The 21496-nt window shown below is 44.4% G+C and overlaps 1 protein-coding gene across 1 annotated transcript in view; it reads left to right on the top strand.

Annotated features, from left to right (window-relative positions):
* The window catches only part of LOC102851043 (follicle-stimulating hormone receptor-like), a 379630-nt gene that overhangs the window by 351739 nt on the left and 6395 nt on the right, over window positions 1–21496 (top strand). The window contains exon 11 of the mRNA XM_006881015.1: window positions 19224–19251. Within this exon, the coding sequence (XP_006881077.1) occupies window positions 19224–19251 (28 nt within the window). The remainder of the gene's footprint in view (window positions 1–19223; window positions 19252–21496) is intronic.

Raw genomic sequence — 21496 nt, 5'->3', positions numbered from 1 at the left:
ATTTGTTAAAAAGGCTGTCATTACAGAAATTCATCCTCTTACAAATGAATTCATTTCGGGATAAACATTCTTTAAGCTGTATAGCATTTGGTCTATTTGCTGTATTGAAGTAACTTGGAGTTGCAGAGATGCTGAACACTGTACCATAGTTTGGAAGCTGGAGTGGCATCTACTTCCTAAATCACATAACTCTGGAAACTATAAACATAGAGAAATGATGTTAGTTATAGAACAGGGTTCACAGCTTTTGTTCATAGGGTCACATGAGTCATATTCAACTTGACAGCACTTAACCATTGCTGAGACTAGTGTTGTTATGTTACAGGAACATTCTTCTAAGTTGCATATCACTCTTCTGTCAATTTGTTGTACTTAGATAATCTGGATTTGCTGTGATGCTGAACTTTGTGTCATTGGGGTATCAAGTTCCATAAGGGTTGCCCAAGGTGGACAGTGTTTGGTGGAGCTCCCACTTTGAGACAGATTTGGAAGTAGGAGTGGCATTAACTTTCTAAATGACATGCCTATGAAAACTCTATGAACTTGGAGAAACGACCATAGTTATAGAAACACATCAGGGCATTTGTGCTATGAGTCATTCTTGACTTGATGGCAATCAACAACAACAATAACAACAATTGTACAGGAGGCTAGAAGTCCAGCATCAAGACCAGCACCACCAGCAAATAAAAAACAAGAGAATGTAGTGGGTTCATGGGGGCCAGAGAGTCTTGTGTGAGCCGGACCAGGGCATAAGGGAGCAACAGCCACAGAAGAGAACCAGAGATCTGACATGAGATACAGCAGACCTTGGGACTGTTGTTACACTAATGAACCAGAGCCTTTTGCCCAAGTTTATTGGAGGACTTGCGGGGAGAGCCATAAATGGCAGGAATCAGCTTTGTAACATTAGCCTAAAGCCATGACGCTCGAGGTTGAGATGCCTTTGAACACATTTCAGAAGCTCTTCTAAATGAGTGATTATATTCTACCACTAACTTGAATTACTAAGGTGCATTTGATACAGGCCATGGTCTTCGCGATCACTTGTTATGCATCAGAGAGTTGGACAATGACCAAGGAAGATAGAAGGAGAATTGATGCCTTTGAGCTGTGGTGTTGGAGGAGTATTGAGAATACCATGGACTGCTAGGAAAACAAACAGATTCATCCAGGGAAGGGTTAAACCTGGAGGCTCCTAGGAGGCAAGAATTCTGAGGCTCCGTCTAACATACTTTGGACATGTTGTGAGGAGAGACCGGTCCTTGGAGAGGGACATCATGCTTGGTAGGGTGGAGGGACAGCGCAGGAGGGGAAGGCCCTCTATGAGGTGGATTGATTCAGTGACTGGGATAATCGGGATGGGAGTGTCAGAGACAGTGTGACTGGCACAGGACAGAGCAGGGTTTCGGGCTGTTGTAGACTCATCAACAACCCACCTTATTCGGATGACCCAACGCGGCTTGCGTAAAGTGATGAGGAACTGAAGCACTTACTCCAGAAGATCAAAGACGACAGCCTTCAATATGCATTACACATCAACAGCAAGAAAACAAAAAACCTTATCATTGGGTTGATAGACAACACCCTGAGAGATGGAAAAAAGATTGATGGGGGGAAAAAATCTTGTCAAAGATTTAATTTTAATTAGATCCACAATCAATACTAATGGAAGCAGCAGTCAGGAAATCAAAAGGCACACTGCACTGAGTAAATCTACTGTCCAGACCTCTTTAAAGTGTGAAAGAGCAAGGATGCCAGTTGAAAAACTCAGATATACTTGATCCAAGTCAGGGTACTACTTTGAAATGTTTCATAACCAGATGAAAGTTGGATAATGAATAAGGGGGAGCAAAGAGGGTTTGATGCCTTTGAACTGTGGCGCCGTTGAAGAGTGCAGAATATCCCATGTCCAACCAAACAAAGAGATCAGTTTTGGAGGTGAGGATGATGAGACTTTAGTGTCATGTACTTTGGGCATGTTATTAGGTAGAGGGTGACGGAACTCGGAAAAGGACATCATTGTCTTCCACTTTGGAAAAGTAAAGGATCAGTGAATAAAAAGAAGACTCCAACAAGATTGAGGATGGCTCAGAAGCAGGCAAAGTTTGGTTTCCTGTAATAGGGTCTCTAAGGAGTTGAAGTCTACTCAATGATAGATACCTAACAAGAAGATGGCATAAAAATCAACTCCAAATGAGGCTGACATCAGGGTGGGGGTAAGACTGAGAAAAACTGGATGAAATATGTTTACGGCATTGAAGTCTATGGGGGAGAGAATAGTTTAAAAGTATTATATTTTAGGGCATTATGTTTATCGAAAGAGTACAGAATGAGGGTTGCAGAGTGGATTATATTTGGGGTTGGGGGTGTTGCTGAGGGGTGATGTTCATTGAAATGAAAAATAAATTAAAAAAAAAAAAATCAACTCCAAGCGGGAAAACGAAAAATACGGGCCATGGATGGTGACTATATAGAGAGGACAGGGCAGCAGTGAGAAGATCTGCTGTTTTCAAGCAGAAGATTACAGATGGGTAATTGGAGAACATGAAACAGAAAATAGCGGAGGAGGAAGGGCTTGGAGCAATCCACTAACGAGGTTAGGTTTTATCTGATAGGTCATGAGCCGGCATGTTTTTTGGATTGTCGTTTCTGAATATTTCTCATTTGTTGTGTTGTCTGGTTTGCAGGGTTGTTGTTTTTTTTTTGTTGTTGTTGTTATTGGTTTGTTGTTTTGATTCTTTGGATTTTTTTAAGGAGACAGATGTTGCTTGCATACATGTTGGGAGATAGCTCTCCCCAGTTCTCTGCCTTGTGAACATTCCAGACTATCTTCTCAAGGATGTTTGAGTAGCAAACGACCTTGGAAGGTTGACAGAGGGCAGAACACAGACTTGTTTCCTGACTGGCATAATAAAGCCTCAAAGTACCTTTCTCCCTGGAGCTGTGCCAGGATAGAAAAGGTAAAGACTTCTCCTCAACTCAGAGGAGATCTGTCCACTTTCCAGGGTAAATACAGTGGCTTGTCTTCTTGCTCTCTTTCTCTCTCAGGGAATGAGAAGGCGGCCAGTAACCCTGACATAAGATACGACTTTTCCTATTTTGAGGCTTCTCTCCTGGGATGCACCCTCCACTGCAGCTTCAGATCTGGCCCTCACTGTGACACTCCTATGGAGACTGGGGCTCAGAGAATGTGTGCTGAGAAATTGCTGTAGCATAGTGGAGTGGACTTGGGGGGAGAGTTTGAATAACAATGAAACAATTTTTCTCTTCTGCTTTTCAGAGAGAAAAGCTAATTGGAAGGGGAGGAGTGGGCAGGGAGAAAAGTGCAACAATGAATGAATGGAAACCCAAAGTCACTGTAAACTTTCATTAAAACCAATTAATAATAATAATAAAAAGAAATTGCTGTAGCTACAGCTTTTTCTGTGCATAACATGAATCTATTTGTCTCTGATTCAGACTCACTTCTTGGCCCTTTGGCTAAGATCAAGTGCAGCTTGTGTGTGACATTAACAGGGGAAACACACCCCGTGCAGGAGAACTGCCAACTTTCAGGCAGGGTGAGAACCTAATGTAACAGTATAAAGGTCGCTGCATCAAGTTGATTCCACTGATGCTGACCCTCCATCGCATTTTCAGGTCTGTAAACCGAATGGAAGGGTTCTAACCACTGGCCTTTGAGCTGACAGTAACACACGGTGCAGTAACCAACATGCTATGTTGTCAGGCCTCCGTAACCACATGAATCCACAAACCCTGTCTGCTGATGTCAAGTCAGTGCCAACCCACAGCAACCTCCTGGGTTTCTGAGGTGGATAATGGTTACAGGAAGAGGCTGCCCATCTTTCTCCCACAGACACCTGGATCTAAAGCACTGACCATCTTCAGTCAGCACCATGATACAATCAGGACACTTGGACAGTATCTCTTTCTCACTGCCATCACCTCAGAACTGTCTAACAGCTGATCCTCCCCTTGGGTTTCTCACACAAGAGCAGACTGCCCGTCTTCCTCTGTTGAAGAAGCTGCTGGTTCATTCAAACCACAGAAGGCCATCACCTTTGGCTTAGCAGTTCCTCTCCCTACAAACTCGACCACCAGAGCTGCAATGGAGCAAAGCAGTGAACTTCAAGAAAGGAATGAAATGCAGAACACGATGATACTGACCTATCCTCACCACTCACTGCCACTGAGTGGGAATGAACTCACAACCCTGTTGGGTTTCTGAAGCTGTGTATCTCGTCAGTGGAAAATGCCCATCCTTCCTCCTCAGAGCTGCCTGTGGGCTCAAACCACCAAAGAGGCAAGGCCTTCAGCTGTCAGAGCAATTCCCTGCGGGCTACACCACAAGAGGCCCCTGATACTGGCCCAAGGTAGACAAAATACAAGGCACTGTTGAGCAAAACTAAAAGCTAAAGGAACTCCCTATCATTTGAGTACATGTAGAGCTGCGATGTTGACCTAAAATCATTTTCTCTGTTGTGATTTGAATTCACCAGTAGCTCCATGGAAGGCATGAGTGGTCTCCTCCTTCATGGCTTACAGCCCCTCAAAAGCCCAACTTGACAACACTTGCCAACCATGGCTGTTATACAGTAAAAAAAAAAACAACAAATTCTAATGTTGGAGAAGCTAATTTGGTCACAGCTTCAGATCTGAGCAATGTAGCCCCATACAGAGGGTTAAAGCCTAGTGACGCTTTTCTAGAGCCAGGACAGTAACCGTTTTTAAACGTGGGTATTAGAAGGTGTCTCAGTTCCCCATTCTGCTCTAATAAAGATATCACAAGTGATAGTTTAACCAACAGAATGGGTTGGGGTTTTTTGTGTGTGTTGTTGTTGTTGTTTTCATTTAATAGGCCTGTTATTACTGTTACGAGCCATCGTGTCAGAACCAGCCCATAGCTAAGCCTGCAGCAGGTTTCCAGAGGCAGTAAATCCCATGAGAGGAGATTGCCTATCTTTCTCCCACAGAGGAGCTGGTGGATCTGAACTGTGTGCCTCAGGATGGCGGCGCAGCTCCTTACCACTAGGCCGCCAGAGCTCCTTTTAACAGGCTAGGAGTCTCCGTTTAGGTTGGCAGCTTTGGCGGTGTCATCTGTAGGGAGCTGTGTTCCTAACTCAGAGGCCAGGCCAATCTGGCAGTCCAACCCCACTAAGGGTTCCTCGGAAGAAAGATGGACATTCTCCTCCCAGCTGGCTGACATACAGCTTCTGAACCCCAGGGGAGGCTCAGCTGTGAGTTCCCTCCAATTTGACAGCAGTGAGAGCTCCATCAGAAAGCCTTCCTTTGCTGTGTGTACTAGACAAAGACCCACCTTTCCGTCAGTGCCTGTAGCCCTGGTGTTCTACAACACTGCATGCAGCTCGGCCTTCCCTGGTGTCAAGGACTCTCCCAGAACAGGGCCTGGGTACAAAAGGATGCACTCCACTCCTGACCAGTGTTTTTTTTTGATATTGTGGCCCCCTCCCTCCAGCTCACCCTGGGCTGGCTTTTCTTTGCCTGGGCACAAGAAAGGAATCTCGCCTTACATCCGATCTTGAGGGGATTAAGGAGTGAACATTCCACCCTTAGTCCTTTCAGACTATCAGACTTCTCAGATCATTGTTGTTGTTACTGTGTATCCTCAAGTGGAAACTAACTCCTAGCTGACTCTCTAGTGGGTTTTCAGAGGCAATAAATTTGGACTCAGGATAGGAAGAGATTATCTATCCTCTCTGCAGAGCAGCTGGTGTATTTGAACTGTGTGCCTTTGGGATATCAGCACAGTGTCTTACCACTAGGCTACCAAGCTCCCTTTACCAGTTCACAGCAAATCAAAGTATTACATATTTTCCACATAATAATATATAATGATGTATGATGTGTTTTGGGGTACTTTCTTTGGGAACTGGGGATGAAAACACAATTTACGCCATGACAGAAGAATAAACATTACGTGGGACAGAAGGAATAAAAATAAAGGTAACTGAAGATTCAGAGACAGTTCATGTAGAAATGCAGTCTGAATTAAAGCAATTGCCCATGAAATGTCAGAAGTCTTCTTAATAGATATTAAAGCGTATCATTCAATATAGATAGAGACCATTATAAGGGAGTTCAATATGGAACTCCAGTGAAAACAGACAAAAAATTCAGACTAAAATGTTGAGTGAAAGAACCTGAATAAAAACAAGAAATGGCTAGAATTTATTTTTCCATTTTTTACTAAGGAGAAATAAGGCTATAAAAATATCATACTATGCAATGGTTGTAATTCTGCCTTTAAGATGTTTCTCTCACTGTGAATTATATATTCATTTCTATAAATTTCAATCATTCAAAATGAGTCTTTTTATTTCCTTTATTCAGTCCTAACAGGAAAACATTGTCTTTACCAGTTTTAAAAGGAAGTTTCTGGAGCAGACCCAATCAGTTCAATTAAGAGTAGTATTTTATGAATGTAATTGTGTCCTTTAAGAGGATGTGATGATGAAGGAAGAGATGAGGGGCGATCAATCTGTATAAACGAGTGAATGAAAAGCCAATTGCTATGTAAAATCACACAAAAATCACATTTTTTAAAAGGGACAAAAGATTAAGTCTAAATATGACCTTGTTTAGAAAATAGTGTTTTTCTTTGCAGATGGCATCTAATCCTAATCTATTTCTGGTGTCATTTTATAAAAAAGAAAGACAAAGAGACAGAGTCACACACAAGGAAGGCAGCATGTAAGGCACCTTCTACAAGCTAATGAATCCCAAGAAATCCAGGGGCGGGGGGGCTGCAGATGATGTTAAAGGGTCTCTGGTAGCCTATTGGCTACCAAAGCAAAAGTAGGTAGTTCGAATCCACCAGCTGCTCTAGAGGAAACAGACGGGAAACTTCTTCTCCTGTGATTTACAGCCCCTGAAATCCAGCTGGAGAATCAGCTGTGAGTTTGATCTGACGTGATGGCCCAAAACAACGCACCACCTCAATTACGATGTTACAAGATGATCCAGTGCTGGGGCTACCGAAGCTAAGGGTGGGGCACCCTGCCTGAATCAGGATTTCTGCTCACTTCAGAGGAGTTCGCAGGAGTGGCATCTTCTTCCTAAACAACATGCCTCTGGAAACTCTATGAACTTTGAGAAACAATAGTTATCAAAAGGCTTCAGCTCTTCTATTCATAGCATCGCTATGAGTCATGCTCGACTCCACGGCAATCAACAACAACAAGGGTTGGATGTACACAGGGTACCTGGTCAGAGATGTAAAGAGACAGTCACTGCAGAGGTTTAGGGAGGAAGCATTCTACAACAAGTGCAGTGCTGTAGATGTGGCCACGGAGGGTGCCTATATTCAGCTTCTGCAGCCCCCTGCATTTCTTGGGATTCATAAGGAGCTCTGGTGGACGAGTGGATAAGGAATTGTGACGCCAACCCAAAGGCAGGAGGCAGTTCAAATTTACTAACTGCCTCTTGGGAGAAAGAAGGGCACTCCTCCAAAAGCCCACTGGAGAGTTGGTTATGGGTCAATTTCCCACTCCACGATTATTGATTTTTGGCGAAGTCCATTACCAGGCTGGGACTAAGGCCTTTCTCTGAGTTTCCCCTCTAATCCTCCCCTTTGGGAATTATCTAGAATGTCTTATGAACACTTGTGCAGTGGGGACTTAAGGGCCTTATCTGATTTTCCGTCTGAAAATGATCACATCTTTCTGATGTGGGGCCAGCTGTCAGAGTTAAAGAGCAGGTAGCTGACTATATTAGAGATTAATATTGTCAGGAATATCTATAATCACACTTCTTCACTAACGAGCAGTTCATTTGCCTCTCAGATCCTTCTCAGGCCTCCAGCGAGGGCTTCTCTGGGAAGCAGGGGCGTCTAGGAAGCCTTTGCTTCAATTACTTTGTGCCACGCATGCTGGTGATCTGGTCTCTTCTGAGGGGCTGAGCAGGAGAGCACACATGTAAATCTCCTCTCTGAGCAGCCAGGTGTCACTGCTGAAGTTTCTCATCCTTGCTGTATGGAACAGGAAGAGCCCTGGTGGCTCAGTGGGGAAAAGCACAGCTGCTGACCTAAAGGTGGATGGTTCAAAACCACCCAGCAGCTCTAGGAGATAAAGAGCTAGCAATTTGTTATCATAAAGGTGATCACCTGAAAAACGCGATGGAGCAGTTCTGTTCCCTCACGGGCACTCACTGTAAGTTAAAAATCAAGTCAAGGTCACCCGATGACAACACTGAAATGGACCTCTTTAAGAAATAAACCGTAGTCCACCTTACTATGCATTTCTTTTTCTGTAATCTTGTCATGAAAATAATACCTAATCCTATATTACTTTTAAACAGTTCTCTCGCTCATCTGTTTCCATGCAGTATACATTATTTATTCCCTCTTTTTTTTAGGTTCCCCAATCCCGATGTCAGTCCTCTTCTATAACAGTGGCACTATGCAGTATTTGTCCTTTTGTGACTGAGATATTTCACTCAGCATAATGTCCTCCAGGGTCACCCATTTTGTGTAATACTGCATGAGTTCTTTGTTTTTTAATGCAGCATAGTATTCCATTGTGGACTTGGGAGGGATTGTATAATAATGAATGAATTTTTTTTCAAAGATAAAAATGAACTCAGGGGAGGGGTGGCAGGGAGGAAAATGTGCAACAATGAATGAATGGGGAAAAATTAAATGGAAGGAATATGCTGTAAAAAATATTCTATTGCATTAAAAAATAATTCATTTAAAAAAACATTTAAATAAAAAGTAAATTTTTAAAAAAGAAAAGAAATAAACCCTTGGCCCCCATCCCTGGCCAAGGAGAAACTGCAAGGCATAGTGCAACATCAGGCTGCTGGAAGCCCAGAGAATCAACTTCACTCACTCAATCCAGACTCCTAGCAGCCTCGTGTATTACAGGGAACAGTTGCATTGAGGTTATTTGCTGGCATGTTTTTGAAAGCAGATCACCAGGACTTCATTCCATGGGGATACTGTTGCTGTTGTCGTGTTAAGTGGAGTCAGAATGAACTCACAGCTGACATGCTGAGGATTTCCAGAGGCAACAAATCACACGGGTAGAGACTACCTATCTTTCTTCTACAGAGTAGCTTGTAGATTCAAACTCTGTGCCTTTGGGTTGGCTGCCCATCTCCTTACCCACTTAGCCACCAGAGCTCCTTACCTGATGGGTTCAATGCGTCAATTTTAGAATGGTAGTTGAGCCTTGTCTGCATTTCCCAGGAAGCCACGGATCACAGCCCTCTGTAGAGCGGCAATGTCTCCTTTAAATCACAGAGTCTCGAGGGCAGGAAGTGTATTGAATGCTGGGCACTGCTGTTAGCTGCTGTCTGGTCAGCTCTGACTGGCAGTAATTCTATGGACACCAGAACGAGAGGCTGCTGGGTCCAGCCTCGTCCCCACATGACCGCTGCACCTGAGCACGTCATGCAGCCACTGTGCCAACCTATCTCACTAAGGCTCTTCCTGTTCACTGACTCACTGATTTACCCAGCACAGCGTTGTTCTCCAAGAATTTATCCCTGCTGACAACATGCCCAAAAGGCTGAAATTAAGTCTTACTACTGTTGCCCTCCAACAATCCTCCTGTTGCATTCTGTCCAAAACAGATTCCTTTGATCTTCTGATATAGTCACTATGTTTGGTATAGTCAACATTTCTTCCAATACCACAATTCAAAGTCATCAAGTCCTTTTTGTTCTTCCTTATTCATTGTCCAACTTTCACAGGCATACGAGGTCCTTGAAGATAGAATTTGAGGGTCATATAATTTGGGGCCCAGGTGTACCTTAGTCCTCAAAGTTATATCCATGCTCTCTGGTGCCTCCAGGAGGTTTTTCACTGCTAATTCAAAGGTCAAAAACTCTCTGGCAGTTCGAGTCCACTAGCTGCCCCGAGGGAGGAAGACAGATGATCTCTTTTGCAATTTACAGCGTCAGAAACCCAATGGAAGCACATTTTTGAGATGGCTACAACTTGACAATGAGTGAATGAGTGAGGTATAGGTCTGCAATCAATAGAATTAAGAAAGAATCAATCTTGGGCAATTAATAGATACGAGGAGGAGAGGGCAGTGAAAATGAGTAAGTAACTAACTTGGGCGAAGGGAAAGGTAATGTACACTTAACTGCTTGATGCTTGTTGTGTGCTGTCGAGTCAGAAGTGACTCACAGCTGACTCTCCAGCAGCGTTTCAGAAGCTGTAAATCGCTCAGGATGAGACTGCCCATCTTTCTCCCTCCGAGCAGGGGGTGGATTCTAACTGCACGCCTTCAAGTTGGCAAAGCACCTCCTTACCTTTAAGCCATCAGCGCTCCCGAGGGGTTGATTAGGCACTATAATTAATTAGTTACATCAATCAATTGTAATAAATGTTCTAAAACAAATCATCGACAAATGAGGGAACGAAAATATGAATGTGATTTGTAAGCTTTCACTCAAATATGAGTAAAAAAAAAAAAAAAAGCCCTAACAAAGCGGCAGGCGGTGGAAATAAAGCTAATTTTAAAAATTCATTCAACGCTCTTCCCCACTTGTATCTAAAGACTTACAGTTTGTCCGTCAGCCCACCCCAAGCCCTCTGTCTCCAGGACTACCAGGGTCTGTCAACACCGGCACGGCACAAAGCTTTATTCCCAACACACTATAAGCAAACAGCCGTGCTGCATGTATATCGTGTAGGCATGACAACCTGTTGTTCCCCATTGAATTCTGAGCCTCTCGAGGGCAGTCTGTCCTTCCCTATTGGTAAAAAAAAACAAAACTCCAACTCAACTCTAGAGTCTCCAAATCCACACTCTCTCTTCAGTTTCCCTTTCCAGCCTCGGCTCATCAACTGTCTTCTTCACCCACCACCAGTCAGCTGTCCTTGCCTCTTTGAACTTCCTTCACACCTGTTCCTTCAACCTTGAACCCCCCTCCTCCTGGATGAGAACTTGCTTCTCATCCTGTCTACAAAGGCACTGTCCCCTTTGCAAAAACCATCCCCTCTGCACTTATTTTCTTCACACACAATACCTGAGTGATCCAAATTCTCTTTCCTACACAAAGAACTCATCATCTGACTTCTCAGCACAAGCCAAGCCATGATCTCTCCACGCATATTACAATCCTTCCCCTGCTTTTACCCACCCCTTGGCTCTCATTACTGTGTGACGCTTCAAGACCTGGCCAGCCTCTATCCATTCTCAGCTTTGAAGTGTCCACACCACAGCACCTGCTCTGGGGCCCCTGATCTCTTCTCTCCCAAGCTGAGCCCCCTTTCACACCCGATGGACTTTAAACTGCTAGGATAGATATACTTTTTCCATGCATCACCGGGGTCACATGAGACTCGGGTGGAAAGAGAAGGAAGATGTCGAAATGTAGACCCTCAAGCTGCTTGAAATGACCTGCTACCATTTCTGTGCTTCACAAGGTGTAAGGTTTTGCAAATGCTGGGATTCCTTCTCCCAAAGTTCCCTCAGAGATTGATGCATATGTTCCCTGAGCCCTCACACCAATCTACCCAGAGCTTCGACTTACTACCCTGCAAATCCAGGATTGGGAGTGATGACCAGTAGCTCCAAATTCCTGTTCTCCTCCCATAATCCGTGCCCTGAAAACTCCTCCGCCAAAGCCCAGGAGGGATGCTTACCTCTAGACATCACTCAGCCACAATCACACACACTGTCCTGTTTTGTAGTTTCTGATGAAACCTCTGCCTTGAGTGTTTCCGGTATTTTTCTTAGTACTCAAAGCTTTGATACTTTAGAAACACTAACCCTCTCAAGCAGCTGGCTCCTTGAAAATTCAAGGCAAGGAGAAACAGTGTTGGAAAGAAAAGGCAAGGAGAAAAATTAACTTGGGGGTGGGGGGAATGCTGGATTTGAGACTCGCTTTGCAAACTGGGTTATCATAGGTAGGTAAGCCAGGCAGAGAATGCATCCTATATAATGCAGACAGTGTCATCGGGGAGAGGTGGGAATGGAATCAGAGAGGCACTAGATGGGCAGATTACAGAGGCTCCTGGGAACTAGGTGGGCTATAAAAATGATGGCATAGGTGAGGCTGCCCCAGGAGGTTCCGGAGCAAAGGGCTGAAAAACATTCTTTGAGTAACTTGTGGGGTGGCTCAGAGGGCAAACAGAAGCCAGCCTCCTCAGTTCTTAGCTAACGAAATCTAAAGACCACGCTCATGACTGCAAAGAAAATGGCATGATAAATAGCCTTTCTATAAGTCCCAGGTGGTGGAAATGGTTAACAAGCAAGGCTGCTTGTCAAAAGTAAAAGTTCAAGTCTGCCCAGAAGTGCCTCAGAAAAAAAAGGCTTGGCAAAGAACATCCAGAAATACCAGTCCTTGAAAACCGTGCAGAGGAGAGCTACATGGAGCCAATGCATGCCAGAATCAACCCAGCAGACGCTGAACGAACTACAACCCCCCCAACACACACACACACACAAAATGCCTGGCTAGAACGAAAGCAGTTGAGGCTTCCCCACTGAACTCGGGGGTTTGCAGAGACAAATGCAGCCCTGGCCAAGGTCTCCAAAATGACAAGCTGGCTCCTTCATACATGCAAACCATCCACTGGAACTGTCGTTATAGGGTGGTCTTCCTGTGAGCCCTCACCCTACCGTGAACCCTCAGCAGGTAAAGGGGCGTTCCTCTCTCACAGCTGCAGCACCCCCACATGGCTCTGTGTATTTAACATTTCACACACACGCACAGGTGGTGCAAGCCTGAGGCAAGAGGTAAAATACTATTAAGTATTTCTTTCATCCCTGTTGCCTGGATTCCTTGATGCTCCTGGCAAGAAAATCTCCCAAGGTTTCAGGCCAAGGAAGGGCTTGCAGGCAGGTAATCCCCCCTTGACACCTGTGGTCTGCAGGTGCAGCGCGGAGCATGGCTCCAGAGCGAGCAGCTGCTTAGACAGACAGATCTGGAAGCCCCAGGGTTAATCTAGCCATTTCCCCCGAGCAGGAGAGGAGGCAGGTTTAAGTCAAATGAGATAGGGAAAGAGGGCAAACTTAGCACTCAGTCTGAAATCAGGAGGGTTTTCCCCTGAAGTGGAGTCTGTTCAACACCACCATGCCCCTAAAGGCCATATAATGAGGAGGAGAGGAGTTCACCTTCCTGACTCGCAAACACACAAGAGCTCCTGACAAAAGGCTCCAAAGAAACTCCTATAACTGAGGATCGTGTTGGTGTAAATAGACAAGTCAGAATCGATTCATCGCTGACCCTCCAGTGGGCTTTTAAGAGCAATAAATTGCATGGGAGGAACCTGCCCTTTCTCCTCCCACGGAGCAGCTGGTAGATTTAAACAGTGCCCCTGTGTCATCGCCAGCACTAGGCCATCAGAGCTCCAAGTCAAAGTCTCTCTTGCTATAGTCTCTGGTTAACATACTCTGGTTTCATGCATATATTTAAGGCCAAAAGTCTAATTATTTCTTCTGCTATGTAACGAGGGAGGATAGAAGGAGAATTGATGCCTTTGAGCTGTGGTGCTGGAGAAGAGTGCTGAATATACCATGGACTGCTAAGAGAATGAACAGGTTTGTCCTGGAGAGGGTTAAACCAGGCTGCTCCTTGGAGGCAAGGATTCTGAAGCTTCGTCTGACATACTTTGGACATGTTGTAAGGAGGGACCAGTCCTTGGAGAGGGACGTCATGCTTGGGATGGTGGAGGGACAGCGCAGGAGAGGAAGACCCTGGATGAGATGGATTGATTGAGTAACTGGGGTAATGAGGGTAGGTTTGTTGGAGACAATGAGATTGTCAGGGTTTAGGGCTGTTGTACACAGGGTCACAATGAGTCACAGGCGACTTGACAGCAAAGAAAACAACAACATGTAACAAGGCAGCCGACATTCTTGAGAACTTTGGGAATTCGCTGAGGAATTCTGTTTCTTAATTGATGCCAGGGGTTTACTCCTTTCAGCTTATTTCCTTTTCTTTCTGGGTTCTACTAAAATGCTGGGTTTTATTCCATTATTTATATACTAAGATGATCAATAGAAAATCCAACATTCTGCATAGTGTCAGGATTAAGTGATGAGACTGCCACAAGACATGGCAATTCCCGGACGCAGCAGCCCGCGAGAGCCATTCACCAGCCTCTCACACCTGAAGCAGGCAAAGGAAGCGTGCTGCTTTCTGAGTTAAGTTTCTTTGAGGAGCAATGTCTGGCAAGGCCAAGTCACCTCACACCACATACACTCATCATCTCCAGCCTACATACTACCTTTTGGGGACCAAGTGGGCCATATCCTAGCTGTAAACCTTTTCACTGACTTATATGCAGTTTATGATTTTTCATCATCGGACAATTTCTGTTACCCAAAGAATGTTACTGTTAGATGCTGTCAAGTCGACTACCACCAAAGCAGCCCTGGGAAGAACACATCTGAACCCCGTCCCCTCATTTACCATCCTCGCCATCTCTGATATACTTGAGCCCATTGTTACAGTCACTATCTGTCTGTCTGGTTGAGGGTCTTCCTCCTCCCTTTCTCTGACCCTCCACCTTTCCCAGAGTGATATCTTTTTCCCTCCTAACAACACACTTACACTATGTAAAATGAAGTTCCCCATCCTGGCCTCAGACGAGCAACCTGGCCTTGCTTCCTCCAAGACAGACTGTTTGCAGACAACAAATGCTGGCAAGGGTGTGGAGAGAGTGGAACTCTTACTCACTGCTGGTGGGTATGTAAAATGGGCCAGTCACTCTTATGGAAGGCGGTCTGGTGCTTTCTCAAAATGTTAGAAACAGAAATATCATTTGACTGAGCAATTCCACTCCTGGAAATACACCCAAAGAAATCACAGCCACGACTCAAACACAGGTATGCACACACCCATGTTTACTGCTGCACTATTCACAACAGCAAAGGGATGGCAGCAACCCAAGTGCCCATCAACAAATGAGTAGATAGAAAAACGATGGTACAGTCTCACAGTGGAGTATTACACAACACGGGAAAAACTTGTAAATTAACTTGTAAAACATTATACATCAAGGGGAGCCTTGAGGACATTATGCTGAGTGAAATATCTCAGTCACAAAAGGACAAACAGTGCATAATACCATTGGTAAAACAGGACAGACATGGGGGAGTGTTGAGAAGAGAATGACAAAAGAGTGGACAGATAATCAACACTGCATTAGAACAGATGATGGGGAAGAACTGACTGAAAGAAATCTATGATTAGGCCTTAAATGTATGACAACAATCTGGGAAAAACAGGGCACCGCGGGGAAGGTTTGGGGAGGGGAGACACAGGGGAAAGAAAACGTGCAACAATGGAAAAAAAGAAATTACTTCTTTAAAAAGGCAGACTAGTTCATTCTACTAGCAATTCATGAGATATTTGATATTCTTTTTTTAATTTTACATTTATTTTAATTAACATTTACAGAGACTTTGGATTTCCATTAACTCATTGTTGCACTTTTCTCCCTGCCCAACCACTCCACCCCCAATTTGCTTTTCTTTTTGAAAAGTAAAAGAAAAAATTATTTCATCGTTATTCAATCCCTCCCCGCAAGTTCACTCCACTATGCAGCCTTCGTTCTGGACTCCTGTCATAACAATAATATCTGATCACATATCCCTTTTACACAGTTCTCTCCCTCATCTGTTTCAATGCCGTGCACATTATTTATCCCTTCTTTCTCAGTCTTCTTTGTCAGCATCATAATTCAAAGGTACTGACTCTTCTTCATTCATCCTTATTCATCATCCAACTTTCAGACAGGAGTGAGGAATTTAATCTATTTTACAGATTTTCCCCCCCTTTCCTTCTCTTGTCCAATTCCAAGTTTCCACAGGGACCACCCGGGGACACCTTGAGACAATCTTCTACATTATAAGGTGTTGACTTCCTGTGTCTTCGAGGGGGCACTGCCTAGCATGTGGTCACAGATCCAGAGTCCGACAAAGGTCGCCATTCTTTGTTAGACAAGCATCTTCCTCACCCACCATCTGTCCATAGCTCATGGGGCCAAAAGCAAACTTCCAAACCAAAGACAGTAAGTCAGGGGGGCTGTCCATCCATTTATATAAGATACTGTTTTTGCTCTCTGAACCTGGACTGAAAGATATGAAAAACTGGGTTTATTATTTTTTTAGAAAGCTCCCATAAGGATTCCAATTCATACTAACCCATGTGTGTCCAAGCAGAACTGGACTCCACATAATTTTGAGAGGCTGAGCTGTGGTGGTCTAGTCGGTAAGGAGTTGCATTATCAACCGGAAGGTACGTGGTTCAAATCCACTAGTTGCTACTCTATGGGAGAGCAATGGGCAATCTCCTTGGGTGTGATTTACTGCCTCTGAAAACCACGAGCTGGAGGGTCAGCTATGAAGGTCACGGGTCAGTTCCCATTCTGTAGCAAAGAATAAGAACTTTAAAAAAAAAATCACAAACAAAACACTAAGCCTTTCTTCTGAAGTTTCTCTGGCAGTACTCAAACTGCCAACCTTTCAGTTAGCCAGAATATGTTAACCATTGGCCCCAGCCAGAGAATCCCAATCTATTATTATGAGGAGTCAAAACTAAAAGAGAGTCTGTTGTGAAGAGAGTGAGTCAAGGCAACCTGAACCCACGTGAAAGCCACTCACCTATCACCTTACCCACTGGAGTCCCGTCGAATCCAGCCAATTCTGACTCCTAGTAAACTCTCATCGAGTTGTTCACTCTGTAAATCATTATGGAAGGAGACTGCTCGTTCTTCTTCCAAAGAGCAGCCGGTGGATTCGAGCTATCCTCCCTTCTTACAGCAGTCCAGCAAGCTGCACGCTATGCCCTGGGTCTCCTCTTACAAAGCTGTTCAATTCCAACAACAGCTCATCCTGGCTCGAACCTAACCCTCTAGGCGGTCTTCAGAGACTGAAAAATCACACAGGAGAATGTCCGTCTTTCTCCTGCACAGCAGCTGGGGGATTCGAACTACCTGCCTTTGGGTTGACAGCCCCACTCCTTACCCACTAGGCCAAGGTTTGAGTAAGGAACAGGAGAGCTGGTGACAAGAAATAGACAGAGGCCATAAAGAAAAAGGCAGAGGTGTCCTGCAGGGGAACATGGCAGGCAGGAGCCCGATTCCTCGATTGTGAGGTTTATTCCGGTTGAAAACCAGGTACCACGTTTTTCCCTTCTTCTTTGGATCTCTGCTCCTTGTGTCAAATAGCCTCATCATGGTCACTCACACCTCTCATGCCACACACGCATGCTTAACATAAGCCCCTATCACAGTCCTTTAATAACAGTGTTTAGACAACCAAAGGCTCATATGTCTCGATGCATTTAAAAATGCACTGCCCACTCCCTTGGAGAGAGATGTGGATCTGGTTCTTGTTTCAGTAATCTATTTTTTTTCAGCCTTAGTGCTGATCTCAGAGTGTTCTGATGAGAAAAGCAGCACTGGCCATGCTCCTCGGGTGGTTCAAATCCACCCGTTCCAAGCGAGAAAGATGGACAATCTCCTCCCGTGTGATTTAAAGCCTCGGGCCGGGGGGGTGGTGGGAGTCGGAGGGAAGAGGATTAGCCGCAAGTCAATTCTGACCAGTCAGCAATGACTTGGAGTTACTTTTGGCTTTGCGGTTTTGTCTGGCTTTAGAGTGATATTGATATTAGCCTGTTGTTGACGTTGTTGTGTACCATCCAATTAGAACCAACCCACAGCTGACCCTCTGGCGGGTTTTCAGAAGCAGTTAATCACACAGGAGGAGAATGCTACTCTTACTCCCATGGAGTAGCCGGGGGCCTCAAGCTATGTGCCTTTAGGATTGCAGCGTAGCTTCTTGCCACTAGGCCAACAGGGAGGAAGCAACAATAAGCAAATACTTAAGGTACAGCAGGAAGGACTGTCATATATTAAGATGATAAAAATTAATGAACTTGTGATCAGTTAAGACCTATGTTGGTTACTGCATGCATGTTATACTCCAATCAACAAGCTAACAAAAAGAATTCTTTGGGTGAAAAAAGAATGAGCTAGGAGATGCCTAGGAGTCTTAGAAATATCAAAAAATGTTGTTTGTCCCATGTTCCGAGCTTTTCTAGGCAACTTCATGTGCAGCACGCTAGCAGTTGTTAAGATCAACTGAGCTGTCAGTGTCCATCACTTCAGACCGGAAGAAGAGTGACTCGCCTGGGATTCCCTGCTCAGAGTTTGCTGGCAGACCAATCTCTGGGACCTTTGTCTCCACCAAACTCTAACTGAATGGCAGCCTTTTAATTATTCTGCCCTGGATGGGCCTACTTTTACCTCAATTCACCAAGGTGTATATTGACAACTACATTAAACTACCTTTTAAAAGAAAAAAGAAAAATAAACTGGTATTTCCAAGTGATGTGAGAGATGTGACATCTTGTGCTACTGATTTATGAATCTTGGGTTGATGAGATGTCTAAAGATGTGCATGCACGGCTTACATGTGACCTTCTGGTTCCTAGTGTCAACATCCCATGGTTTATTGGACAATGAATATGGAAGAGAGAAGAAGAACTGCTGCCTTTGAATCGTGATGCCTTTGTGTTGGAGAAGAGTACTGTTTATGCCAAAACAACAAAACAAATAAGCCTGATAACCTGAGGAAGTGTAATCAAGGCTCTCAACAGGATGGATTGACCCAGTGGTCATAACAATAGGCTTGAGCGTGTGGTTGATCATGAAGATGGTGTGGGACAGGACAAGGTTCAAGTTCATCACTCACAGCCTTGCTATGAGTGTGAGTTTACGTGATAGCGTCTAACACCAGCAGCAGCCCTCAGCTCACAATGTCAACTCCGGTAACTCTACAGTAAGTTTCTAACTTCCGCCATCACTCTTGGCCCTCTGGCCCCTCTACAGTTGTAATTCTGCAATAAACGGCACTGTCTACTGTCTACTTCTGTCCTTGTCATCCAGACGAAAGGGCTCTTGGACACACTAACTCTCCTGGTGAAGGATTCCTGTTTATTATGCTATTCTGAAAAACAATTTTATTGTCAAATAACTTAGTAATTGTCAAAAAGAAAGGAAATCCCAAATACCACCGGTTTTTCTTTTTGAAACTTTATAAGGGTGCTGCTGATTTTGAACTGGGTTTCTGAAAGATAGATAGCAATATAAGTAAGTATTATGATGTCCCTTTTCTACCATGGTTTTCCATAAAACTAAGCTTACAATAGTTGTACTAATTGAGTTTAGATCCTATTTATGTTTCCCACAGAAAATGACCGCTCAGTTTCTCATCTGGCCCTTATCGAAGGCCCTTCGATGAAGACTTTGAAGGGAAGGTAGGCACCATGCCCAGTTCAAAAGATGAGAAAATCAAGACCTAGGAATTGAGTGGGAGTCACACAGCAGTCTAAGGGCACATGAGAACTGTATCCGCCTCCACAACGTCAAGTTAAATGACATTCTGGCCATTATTTACGGCCATCACGTGCTCTAGTGGCCTAGTGGAATTACACTGCCAGCACAGAGGCCTGTGATGAAAAACCACTCGCTGTTCCGCAGGAGAAGTTGGTCAGTCTCCTCCTGTGTCATTTACAGTCCTAAAACTGCTGGAGGAGGGCCGGCTCTCATTTGGTGCAGATGCAATGACACTGAGTTGAGCTGACTTATCAATACCTGCGAAAAGAAAGCTTCAAACTATCTCTGGGCCGAAGACAATTAGCAACTGTAAGGATGCAGTCTGGCCACTTCTATCCACAGCTCATGCCAACAGTCTGCGCTCATCGACGAATGACCCAAGGATGGGGCACCTTCTTTTCACTGATTCTGTGCACGTTCTCAGGGCGGGACAAGTCCTGAGAGAGACAGAGACATCACGGTGGGCAGGTCAAGAGTCAGTGAAAGAGAAGAAGACCCTCAACTAGCTGGGCTGACACAGTGACTACCACGACGGATTTGAGTGTGTCAGGAACGGTGAGCATGACACACGGGACAGGGCACAGTTCATATCTGTCATGCACACAGTTCCTATGAGCTATTGCCCATGTGATGACACCTAACAAATACTCCAAGGCTGATAGTTCAAGTCCACTCAGTGGAAGAAAGATCTGACAATCTGCTTCTGTAAAGTTTACAAAAAAAAAAAAAAACCAGAGGGCAATTCTACTCGGTGCTGGTTCACCATAAATATTTGCTCAATGGCAATAGGTTTGGGGTTTGCTTCACTGGTTGGTTCATAGCCTCTAACTATACAGCAAATCATTTATACATATAATAACAAGAAGCCTCTTTAATTATTTCATAATGGAGCATAAAACTTTCTGTTACAGCTGCAACATGACCTCTGTCCAGAAGAGCCCTGGACACTGGGACCACCCACAGAAGGAATTGCCAGGAAAGGTCCCAGTTGCCACCTGCCACCCACTTGCAAAGAGTCAACGGGGAGTCTGTACATGTTTCTTCTGCTCCGCTCGTCAAAGGAGAAAGGGTTAAGCACTGAGGTACTGCAGAAACATCATTGTAATACCTGCCATAATGTCCTCACTGTATTACCGTTAGATGCAAACATTTCAAAGGCTTTTGGAGTTTGGGGAAAGAATACTGCAGTGATAACAATGCAAACAGGGGAATATTAGCATCTCCTGTCGCTCATTTGAATGAGTCTGCAGTGACAGGAGTCACTATCAATTAAGAGAGCTAGTCGACATCTCTGAATGACAATCCTGTTACTGAGAATCAAGGTAAACGAATTCAGCGTGTGCACACAGACAGGCCTAGAGCTGTCAACAATACACCTAAACGTGTACACATTTTGTCAATGAAATAAAATGATAACTTTTCCTTATGTTGGTTTTATCTATTTCCTGGATAATGGCTATCATGTGGTCAAGAGGCTAACAGTAAGTTCATAGACAGCCAACAGTTACCAATCATGTGTGGTCATTCTTCAGAACACATTGTTCTTCCAAGCCACTTTTAGGAGGGAGCTCTGGTAGCTGAATGGTAAGGAACTGCACTGTAATCTCAAAGGCATGTGGTTCAAATCCACCGACAGCTCCCTGTGAGAAGGATAGACAATCTCTTCCCGTTCAATTAAGTGCCTCTGAAAACCCACTGGACGGTCAGCTATGGTCGATTCTGACTTGATAATGCACAACAACAATGATAACGACACTATTTTCAGGTGCAGGAGTTTCCCTGGCTCACTGGGCTGCTAAGAGAAAAGTCTACGAATGGAACCCACCATTTGCTTTATGGATGTAAAATGAGGCAGTTGCTCCCACAGAGTTTACAGCATTTGGACACCCACTGGGGAAATCCTACTCTTCAGACGGCTAACAAGCCAGAGTCAACTGGACAGATAAAGGTGGTGAATGGGTTCAGATACTGTCTATTCCAATCTGTAGATAAGTGTATGTCAAATTCAATTCTAGATCATATGTAGTAAGGCAAGGCAATACTGATCAAGTAGAATTCATGAATTTCCCCTATTTCAGTATCAGGTGATGCCAGAGTCAAAATCTGAAGTTACTAGGCCCCAGCCCAGATCCATTTAATCAGAATTCCTAGTGATGGGAGCCAGGA

This window comes from Elephantulus edwardii, unplaced genomic scaffold (genome assembly GCF_000299155.1).
Source record: "Elephantulus edwardii isolate Elephantulus edwardi_28Jun2011 unplaced genomic scaffold, EleEdw1.0 scaffold00011, whole genome shotgun sequence".
Lineage (NCBI taxonomy): Eukaryota > Metazoa > Chordata > Mammalia > Macroscelidea > Macroscelididae > Elephantulus > Elephantulus edwardii.
This window is presented reverse-complemented; position numbering and strand designations above follow the sequence as displayed.